General features: G+C 47.6%; 1 protein-coding gene across 2 annotated transcripts; it reads right to left on the reverse strand.

Annotated features, from left to right (window-relative positions):
* Positions 1-903: 903 nt before the first annotated feature.
* LOC125324498 (aldo-keto reductase family 1 member B10-like) lies at positions 904-9,293 on the reverse strand. Of its 2 annotated transcripts, XM_048300432.1 has the most exons (10): positions 9,102-9,293; positions 7,691-7,858; positions 7,236-7,352; positions 5,888-5,965; positions 5,198-5,320; positions 3,967-4,073; positions 3,762-3,843; positions 3,205-3,288; positions 2,394-2,476; positions 904-2,113 (listed from the first exon to the last, which is right to left on the reverse strand). In XM_048300432.1, the coding sequence occupies exons 1-10, from the start codon at positions 9,165-9,167 to the stop codon at positions 2,071-2,073; spliced, it is 951 nt and encodes a 316-aa protein (XP_048156389.1). In that variant the 5' UTR covers positions 9,168-9,293; the 3' UTR covers positions 904-2,070. The 2 variants fall into 2 exon arrangements, with proteins under 2 accessions (XP_048156389.1, XP_048156388.1); XM_048300431.1 differs by lacking the exons at positions 7,236-7,352; positions 7,691-7,858; positions 9,102-9,293 and adding an exon at positions 6,742-6,829.
* Between the last annotated feature and the right edge of the window lie 1,582 nt (positions 9,294-10,875).

Raw genomic sequence — 10,875 nt, forward strand, 5'->3', positions numbered from 1 at the left:
GGAAGTTTGGGCTCTCTGCTACTAGCAGGCACTGCCCTTCCCATGGGAGAGAGGCTTTAGGATCCACCAGTGAAGAGCTGTGGGGAGCAATGGTCTGATTCTGCTTATCCCACAGATGAGACTCCCCCTCAGTTGCTTGGACTGCTGGGTTGTGTTTATAGGCAAGGGGGAAGGGACCCTGAAGAAGTGGTGACCACTGATGCTGTGGCCCGAAAGCTCCAAGGTTGGAGCACAGTTACTACTGGTATCTCTTGATAAGCTTTTGGGACATCAAGGAGTAACTTACACACCTTGTACTGGATGGTGCATGCCAGAACATGGGCAGATTAGTGGCATGACCAAGGATGATGCTGGGAGTTCAGCTTGGAAAACGTTTTAGAAGCGGTTGGAAAATATGTTGACTGTTCCAGTGTTGATCCTGATAATTTTGTCTGCTGGACAAGGGGTGGGTTTGGGATGTGTCGTATGTTCACAGTGGTGAGGTCTGCTGGGGCAAGGGGGGGAGTAATGAATATACAGTAAGATTATGATTATTTTAAAGATGGAGTTTGAATAAGGGTGAAACAATTCTTAGTATATCTTTCAATTTAGTGCAGGGTGGAATGTAAAGAACAAAAATTGCAGATGGTATCAAGGGATGGCAGTGGTGACCTAGGTGGAGACCACTGAAACAGATATAAACACCCTGTCTGGTGCCAGAATTTAAGTTCGCAGTGCTGTGACTCAGGAATACTTCTGGAGACATAGGTGCACTTTTTGAAGGAGATCCATGCTGAAAGGACTTAATTCCAAGGGGACTGCAGCTGGTGGATGAGTCATGCTTGAACAAGGAAACCCCTGAAGGCTCTATGGGCCACTGGGTAACCCGTGCTGGAGAAAGTATTCACTAAAAAGACAGTGATCTAAATTTTTGCATCATAGCAACATTGTAGCTTTATTGTTGATAAAAATATGTATTTGATCTCAGCAGAGCTGTCTCACCTCAGCCTGGGGATTACAGAAGGTTTTGTGGGTTGCTTCCTTTAGGAAGCTGCAAAGCAAACATCCTTGGATCACATTTTCATGATTTGAAAGTGGAACTTTTGGAAAGAATTTCGTAAGGTGCTTGTTTTCTTGAACAAAAGTCTTACTCTTTTGCCTTGACACCCAGTGTGCAACTTTTTATGATTGTGTTTGGTCACCTGCCCAGGCGTAGGAAGCGAGAAGGTGACACAGCCCCAAAAGCAAATACCTCCTGCTGTCCCCTGGGGCTGTGGGGCCAAGGGCAGTGGTGGATGGCTGGCTGGGCTGAGGGGGGATGCGGATGGAGCTAGAGGGGCAGGGGGTGCGGCCAGGAGAAGAAGCTGGCCCGGAGGCTGGCAGGGCCAGCGGGGCTGCCGGCACTTTGGGGGCTGAGCTCCCGGTGCCAGCAGCCGGAGCCCCGGGCTGGGTGACAGTAGGGAATGTCCCTGCACTGCCGGGAATGGGGCTGGCTCGAGTGGCTGAGGGCTGGCTGCCCTCTGCTGCCCGCCGGGAGTGTGCCCTGTCCCGGGGAAAATCCAGGAGAAAACCTGCCTGAAGATACTGCCGACCACGCACCTGTGTGCTTTCTGCTTATGGATTTTTTTTTTCCCCCTAAGGGAAAGTTTTTCCTAAGTAGGAAAAACTCCTTTCTCAGTTACTTCTGGAGTGATAAAACTGCTGGCCTTTAGTTCACATTTCTCAGATTTTTCTCCCATAACTGCCAACTATCCTCCTCAGCCTGTTGTGTTGAAACAGGATAAATTATAGATGTGAATGTGTAGTTCAAAGTCTCTCCCTTGCTAAATGTGGATTACTCAATCCACATTTTGACAGAAAATTATTACAGCCCCCAGTTTATTCTTTTGGAACAATTTTACTGTATCTTTCAGAAAGAATAAACAAAAGATAATCACTGAATATAAAAAAACCCCACAAAATATACAAACAAAAGATAATCACTGCTGTGACTTCACTGGCTGCAGGAGGAGAGATGCAATAAGAAAGCTAGATAAATTGATAGGAAAAATACTAGACCAAGCTCTGAAAGAGGGCAGGATATGAACATCTTCAGTATTCTGCATTGAACGGGTAGTCCTTGTGAGTTTTGCCCCTGAAGGAAATAGAAGACTTCATTTTAGTCACAATTTTCCTTTCTAGTTGTGCTTAAAGAAGCCACTAAGGTGGGATATGAACTCTGTGTTGTAGGATGGGTTTGTTCCAGATTTGTTTTCCTCTATAGTATGTGTTTTTTGTACACTTGGAACATCCCAATTACTTCATCATCCAGGCTCTTGGCATTCTAGGCAGTATTTAGATGTAAAACCTCTGTGTATATAGTATTCATAACTTAAGGGGTTGGAGAAAAACAAATACTGAATGCTACCACTTACGTGCTCATTGTATAGACTCTCCAGTTTCTGTTAAAGCTGAAAATGGTTGCCATCTCCTCTTTAGTCAGTTTGAAGTCAAACACCTAACAAGAGAAACAGCTGGAAATCACCTCTCTGAAAAAACCAGAGGCTGTAAGCAAAATCCACAAAATTAAAGAACAAGTCTGCAAGCTGGTTAGAAGAAATGAGTACTCATGAAAAAGGCATCTCTCTGTATCACCAAGAAGGCATTGGCAGAGGGAATAGAAAAATTCATCCAAAGTTGCAATTACACGTGCCAGCTGTTGCAGGACTCTTGGCAAGCTCTTGCATCTGCCACTATTCCACACTATTCCAAAGGCACATCTACAGGACTTCCATATTTCACTTAATCTGTCTAGGCTTTTTGAAATCCTGGTGAGCAGCTGCAGTCAAAGACCACTGAATTAACAATAGAGCACCATGGTTTGTGAACACCACAGCTGTTTTCTTAACACTGCTTGCTCTACATAAGCCTTTTGTGGTGTGCTACTGCACTCAAGTGCCAGTGAAGAACCATGTGGCAATTCATCTCTAGTCTGCAGAGTACATGACACCGTGTAAAGGGACTGCTAAAATTATCAGCACACTGTTTCCAAAGAACTTGGTTCACTCCTGCTCTCCAGTTGTAACCTTAAGTTTAGCCCTGAGCAGAGGGTGTAAACAGACAAGAAGCCCGGTGTTCTTGCCTGAGCAGGAGTTGGGAAGAATGATAAAGGATCACTGCTTGCTGTGCAGGGAGAAGCCCAGCCATCCCTGAGGGGCAGCACCCAGCTCACTCGTGATCCCTCACCTGGAAGTTCTCCACAATGCGCTGTGGGGTGACAGATTTGGGAATCACAATCACATTTCTCTGGACCTGGAAGTGAAGGAGAACCTGCAAGAACAGACAACTCAATCATTCCTCCTGTTCCAACAGCTGTTTTCCTTAAGCTGTACTTCTGCAGAGCTGCATTTCAAATCATTCCTGTCCCTGCAGCCCTGGTTGCCCTGCCTGGAGAGCAAAGAGGGAAGTGGTGGAGCCTCATGTGAAAGGCCTCCTTTCCCATTCAACTTTGGGCCAGTCAAATCTTCCTGCTCACCCAGACTTCTGTCAAGATCACATTCTGTGCAAGAGGACTTGAGATGAAGACTGAAACATTACAGCATTTGAAGATGGGTCAAGAAAATGTTTCGTGATGACAGTCAGGGCACACTTGAGAGTGTGCATTGCAGACCACACAGAAAACAGACCTGCACTGCTGCCTCACACCAGAGGTGACTGGGAGCAAAGAGCCAGCCTGTCCTCTACATTGTCATTAGCTGTCCTGTGTTACAGGGAGGGGTACCCACAGTCTGGCATCCATGTACCTGGGCTGTGGATTTGTTGTGCTTGGCTGCAATTTCCTTGATCTTGGGGTCATCCAGAAGGGAAGGATCCTCTGGCTTTGCCCTACACAGAGGAGAGAGAGCACCAGCAATCTGTTTTGGGATCAATGGCTAATAGTATACTGGCTGTCTCAGTGCTCCAAGCATTATCCATGCCAGCTCCCTCACAAATTGCAAGCAACCTTACCATGGTCTGTCAGGAGAGCCAAGGGGGCTGTAGGCTGTCACAGCAATCCCTTTGGATTGGCAGTAGTTCACCAGCTTCTCCTGGGTGAGGTATGGATTACATTCGATCTGCCCACAGAAGAGTATAGAGACTGATTGAATACAGCTGTAACTCACTCCAGGCACTATCTCCTGATGCACTTAAAGGCTGGTATTTGTCCTCATGTGCCAGTCTTTGCAAGGTATTATTCAGCCTTAGTTTTCTACAGCACCTACTTCTACAGTGAGATTTCTTTTTGCTCTGGGGAAAGAGCATTTCATAGGGCTCATCTCCGGGTTCTTTGGCCCTGGTTCTTTGGCATGTTCTGAGGTCCTTCTCAGATTTCTAAGCAGCATCTTAGCAAGTATTGAAAACCCCAATGCCTTGTATAGTCAGCAGTAATATGGTGTGGGATGAGAAGGACATGCTGCACTGCTCTGTCCTCTCCCTTGTCTGTTCTAGACATAGAAGCCCCTTTCTCATGAATTTGTGTGAATGGATTCCATAGTTTTGGACAGAGATGCTTTTTTTTTTTCCTTTTAGCATGCTCTTTTTTTTGTAACTACATGGAGGGGAAGGACTGGCAGGCTCTGGAGACTGAGGGAAGTTAGTACTCTTAGTGAACCTGCAAGAAGTACTGATTTCAGAACTGTAAGAGATATCTGATTCTGTCCAAGGCTCCTTGAAGGGATAAACTTCTGCAGCTCCTGCATACAAAGGGGCAGTGGCTGCTGTATGCAGACAAAGGCTAGGTGATTTTTTTTGATATGTGCGTATACAAGCACTTTATTTTTTATTTTACATAAATCAGGGTAGATACCAGGAAGCCACTAGTGTGTCAATAAATGCTCTGCTTCTGCATAGATAGTTAAAACTGATCTCTCTTTTTCAGCTGGGTGACTGAATTGTGCATGCCTGCATGAGAAAAAAACCACGTGTTGTGTGAACAATTACCTGCTATTAATAACAGACTGATGCCATTACGAATAACAGAACAAGTATTTTAAGAAGTTCTTGTTGTAATTTGTGTACCACAACTTCATTCCCTATCAGGACACAGATCTACAACATCTTTATGTGTACTCAGAAGTAATCACAGGGTGTAACTGTGCTGTGTCTGCTCTGTTCTCCCTTTTCCCATCTCCTCATGCAGCTGTAATTGGATCTTTATAATCCCACAAAACCAGTCGCCTGCAGCCACTTTGCAGCTCACCTGGACATTTGCAGGCTTGTGCTTCAGTCCTGGCTTGTTCAAGATTCTTTCGATCTGCTCATGGTTGAAGTTGGAGACACCAATGGCTTTTACCAGCCCACAGTCCACCAGCTCCTCCATGGCCTGGCAGAAAGAGGAGCACAGTCAGCAACCAGTATACAAGACTGAAGGAATTCTTCCTGGTGTGGCTTTGTTTCCCTTCATGGGCAAGGAAAGACAACTGTTTGGAGCTGCAAAGATTGCCTCTTAGGGGAAAGTGCACACCGGTGTATTTGTGTCACCTCTTCCATCTCACCCAAATCCAGAGGCTCCTTTCTTGAGATGGCAGAAATTCACTCTCAGTTATTTACACATGGGAAATCAGGATAATCAATGACGTGCTCTTGAGCCAGCACGGGAGAGCTGTAAGGGCAGGCTGTGGGTAAGATCACAACCTAATTTATTTCAGCAAAGTGTATTTGAGCAGTTTAAGAACAGTGGTGAGGACAGTTCTGTTTCTGGTATGGTCAAGCAGTCTGGCTTGCAGCTTCACTAAAGATTATCAGCTTGACTGAGCATTTATGTTTTGAAAAGCTACATTGTATATGGTGCAATAAATATATAAGAACTTTGTGACTGCTGAAGGTAATGCAAGCATGGAAAAGGCTGCCAGTAACAGAAGACATGATTTCCCACTGTGGCTGAACTTACCTCCCATGTATCTAGAAAATCTGTGTTGCTGGGTATAGCCATGCCTTTGTCATCTGTGGGAAACAACTCCTCTCCTGCCTGTCAGTGAAAAAAATGATTGAAACACTCTTTTTATTGGCAAGTTAATACCAAGACAACTGAAGACCATGATGGCCTTAGCTACTAGTACAGAAAATACTAATATTTGCCCTACGTTGTTCCTGGCAATGTTTGCCAGCAACCATTCCTAGTGGGAATGATCAGGAATCATTCCTACTAGGAAGGTCAGGTGTATCTCCTAGACCCAGCAAAGTGGTGACTCACTAGAACACATACAGATAAACAAATCACACCACTTGTGGAACAAACAAGCTTCCTGTACTCCTCTATTATTCCTTTAAGAGAGAACTGAGGTGTTTTTGAAGGACCTGTTAAGGGCCCAGGAACATTTAAATCAGGTTTAGGCCAAGCCACATCTGCTGAACAAGGTATTATGTGAACACAGGTGTCCTGTGAGGGGAGCATCCGTTTAAGTTGGTGGCACTAGGCAAATCAGAACACCCCAGATGTACAAACTCAGAAATAGAACCCCACATCTCCACATCGCTCCACATCCAGTGTGCAGATGTCAGAGTGTTATGCCATGACACTTTTATTCAAGGTCTTTGTTCACATAAAACTAACCATGACAGCTTTGCAAGTATGACCAACAGTTGACAAGCTCAAAAGCAACAGATAGGATGGAGGTCTTAACCTGTCTGCAGCAGAAAGAAAAAGCCAAGACTAGACACAGACTGAGACATCGGCTCCTTTGAAGTACATGAAGGGTGAGATGTATCTCGTGTACTTCTGACATGGATGTCAGAAAGTCTCACCTTTTGAAATCCAAGGTCTGTGGAACAACTTTAAGGCCCCTACAGCAAAGGTCAGCTCAATAAGGACTCAGTGATTAAAGAAAGAAATGGAAGACAGAAACATTCTCTTGTTCTGTGATTCTGTAACACGCAAAGAAAAGAATTCCTGTCAGGCAGCAAAGTACAGCCTTCCTTCCCACAAAGCAGGAAAGGATGATTTAGCCAAAAGTTAAGCAGCATGAGTCAATCTTGCAGCCAGAGGCCTGACCTTAGTGCTGGCTCTGCCTCCCCGTTGTCAGGAGGGCAGAGGATGCTGTGCAGGCAGCGGTCCCGGGGCGGGGATCAGGGGCCCGGCTGATGGGGCAGAGGAAAGCGGGATGGGCAGCACTGGGGCAGCGCTGGCACAACAGGCACGGCTCCTCCTGCACTGCAGCAGCAGTGGTGCTGCAAGCACCCCTGGCACTTCTGAGGAGCTCTCCCAGGAGTGAAAACCAAGGGCACTGCTGTTACTGTACCTTGAACCCCAGAGGCCAGTGGATGAGGTAGAGATCCAGGTAATCCAGTTTCAGGGCAGCAAGAGTCTTCTGGCAGGCTCCCTTCACCAAAGGCTTCTCATGAAAAGTGGACCACAGCTAGAGAAAAAAACAAGGCAGACTCTGATCTCCTGGGTTAAATCTCTTTCCAGAAGAAGGAAAAAAACTAGCACCCTTTTTGGGACCATTTCTGCTTAACACATATTTTGAACAGTCCCATGAAAATGGAGAATGCGGAACACATCTTAAATAACGCTCTACAAAATACAAAACAAAATTTCGAGAGAGACAAAAAGAGGTTTCTATCAGTATGGGCCTGAACTATTCTCCTAACTGCTCCACACTACAGCACACAGCCTTTCCCCACTGCTCTGAATTGCCCTCTATGCATATGTTGTCACAAAGCAGGCTTTCCCCTGGATCCTAGGTCACCTTACCTTACTGACTATGAAGAGGTCTTCTCTTTTCACAACGCCTTCCTTGATTTTCTGCTGGATCCCTTCCCCAACTTCATTCTCATTCTGGTACACGTAGGCACAGTCAAAGTGGCGGTACCCGGCATCGATGGCAGCCATCACCGCAGCTTTTACTTGCCCAGCTGCAGACTGGAAAAAGAAGGTTAAGATCCCAAATCAGAGCATACAGGCCGTTTCCTAGTTCTCTAGCAGCTAAAGAAACACATACAATGGGGTTTTAAGTAGAGTTTTTCCATGCCATGTTCCTAAAGCTCTCTTCATCTTACAAATGCAGGCTGCTGGGTTTGAAGACAGCCTCCAGCCTTTTATCCATAGCCCCAGTCCCACGTGGGCTCAGCCAACAGCCAAGTAGATCAGAGCCCCCAACACCTGTGCAGCTCACCAGAGGTGGACGGGAGGAACCAAGTTTTGTGCCAGGGAGCTTTGCAGTGCCTCTTGCCCAGCACTCCTCGCTTCCCAGTGCTGTGTCGAAGAAGAGAAACAGTCAAACTGCCCAGCTGGGAAAATTTTAGTTCTGTGGGGAGGGCAGTGGGCTACACCTTAGTCATCCACGTCTCTTTGGAGTCTTGTACTGTGATCTAGCCCAGCTCGTCCTGGAGCACATCCCACCTGTAATTTGAAGTTATGTCAGCTGCTTCCTTCAGAGAGAGAGGAGATGTGCAATTCTATGTGTCTCTATGCCCTGAAAGGGTGTGTAAGAGCTATGCACAAAGAAACGTTGGCATACGTTGTTCATACAAATCCAGCAATGTTTGTTTCTGGGCATTGTATAGATCAGTGATTTTGTAGCCATCGTAACAACAGTGCAAACCTCTTTGTCAGAACTTGCTCGAAACGCATGAATGGTCTTCTAAAGCCATACCTCGTTAGCAGATGACTCCCAGGGACATCGCCCAGGACTACAGTTACTCAGCACGGAAGCAGCAGGGAAGTGCTCCAGCGCAGCGGCACGGGAAGGGGCAGGGAGAGGGGCCCGGGAGGCCGCGGCAGCCGCGGGAGCCCGGGCTATGGGATAGCAGGGGATGGATGGGATCCGCGCATCCCTGGCGGGTACCGGAGGGACGGAGCCGCCCTCTCTCAGGCTGGGGAGACCCAAGGGCTGCCTCTCCCCCGCGGCAGGAGGGGGACGGCAGGGACGGAGGGCACGCCAGGGAAAGCGGCTTCCAAAGCAGCGCCGCGGCTCTGCCTGCGGAGACCACCGGAGGGACAGGGCATCCCGGGCGGGATTTCGGGGATGGCGGCGGGGACGTGTCACCGAGCCGAGCTGTCCTCGCTCCCTGCCCACCTCCGAGCGCTCCGGACCCCACCGGAGGAGACGGCACCGGCTGCGGACCCAGCCCCTCTGAGATGGAGCGACCGCGGCCCCCGTTACCTTCCATGTGCCCAGCCCCACGACGGGCATCCTGGCGCCGGTGTAGAGCTGCACGCAGATCGCCATGGCTCCAGCAGGGAATGCTGCCCGGTAGTACCGCCCGCCGAGCCCTTTAGTGACGGCGGTACCGTGCCCGCCCCGTCCCGGGAGCCGCCCGCCACAGCTGCTCCGTGGGCTCCGGGCCCCCTCCGAAGGTGGGATGATGCTTGCGGTAACAGGAGAGGAAGAGCGGCCTCCTTTGTAGGAGTAAATTAGAAAGCAGTTATTTTAAAGAAGAACGTTGTTTTTAGTGTTGGGAGAGTGGAAGTTGCAGAAGGATAATAGATGTTACGTTGAGGCCACCTGAGGAACTTCGCTGCATGCTCGTGCTTGGAGAATTTATTCAGGATTCAGGTGTGAGCGTCACTTGGGAGTATAATGGTGCGTTCTTCTCTGTGTGCCTTTCCAAAGCAGCTGCTTTGTAGCTCTTTTTTTCCCTGCTTACCTGAGGGCAGACAATAGTTTGTAATCCTCCTGTTCATGGTCAGCACCATCAGCCATCCTCAGCGGGATGTGATGTTTCAGTTAACATCACAAAATAGTTATGTAACACAGTGTTTGCCTTTTACTTTCTTTTTTTCCCCCCTGAATTCCTTCTCTGTAAATCTGCTCTGAGCATGCTCAGACTCTTAGGGTTTGGTTCAGAGGACAGTGAAATCAACGGAAAGATTGTGCTATTAGGGGTGCCGGTGACAGTATTAAAACCAAGCTGTTTGCATGAGATGCCTCCTGCCATCCTAGTCTGGGGGATTTTGCATTTCCCCTTTTCCTTCCTACTGTCCCTCCCTCAGTTCAGGGAAACAGATACCATCCATCTGCAGAGCTGTAGGAAAGTTCCAGTCGTGGCCTTGTGTTTGGTGGCCATTCCTGCTAAGTGGTGCTGATGGTGGGTGAGGGACTGGAGCTAAGGTTATCAGAGGGGCAGAACTGGTGTGCAGAGTGAGTACTGCCAGAGAGGTGGACTGTGTGGTGTTAGCTGGGCTCAGAGATCAGTTTTCCATGCCTGACCTCTGTCTTGGTCATAATTATTAGCAGAAGTCGTGTGGAGACTTCTCCTGACAAAGACTGTTGCCCTTCAGAGAGGCCACCCTGTTTGGAAACACCGAAGCGATCACCTGCACTGTTAGTAGGCAGTCTCCTTCTGGCTGACGGTGACTGCTAAAAGTTTATGGAATATGCACTTCACAGGGTGTTTTTTGCAAAACAAAATGTTGAGTCATGCCTGTGATTTGCCTCTGCTCTCCTTTGTATTTCCTGTATGCTCAGAATAGTGGAGTGCTTTGACTCCAGCTGTAAAAAGTCTCCGTGTAGGAACTGGCAGAATCAATCAGATTTTTACATTGCTATCTCTCTGGTCTGTGAAAGCAGGGGCTTGATTTTTCCCAATGGTTTCTTGACTGAGAGATGTCTGTGTCTTTTAGAAAGGATTTTGGGCAGAAGGTTTGCATCTGATGTAATGGATCCCAGGTCCATTGTCCTGTCTCTCATAACCAAAATGCTCAGGCCAAAAGCACAAGTTTTGTTCACACCTCATTGGAGAACAAAAGCTTCTTTCTTTTTAATCACACAAAAAAGGCCAGGTTCTTTTTGCATTTGTCATGGAGTAAGGGAACACCAGACAGTGTGATAGCGCTAAACTGGATTCACCAAGTGCATCAACGGAGGAAAAGCCTGGCAGGGAGAATGTGACACATGCACTGAAGGAGTCTGGGTACATACAAGCTATGGATGGTAA

Source organism: Corvus hawaiiensis, chromosome 4, assembly GCF_020740725.1.
Source record: "Corvus hawaiiensis isolate bCorHaw1 chromosome 4, bCorHaw1.pri.cur, whole genome shotgun sequence".
In the NCBI taxonomy this organism is placed as follows: Eukaryota; Metazoa; Chordata; class Aves; order Passeriformes; family Corvidae; genus Corvus; species Corvus hawaiiensis.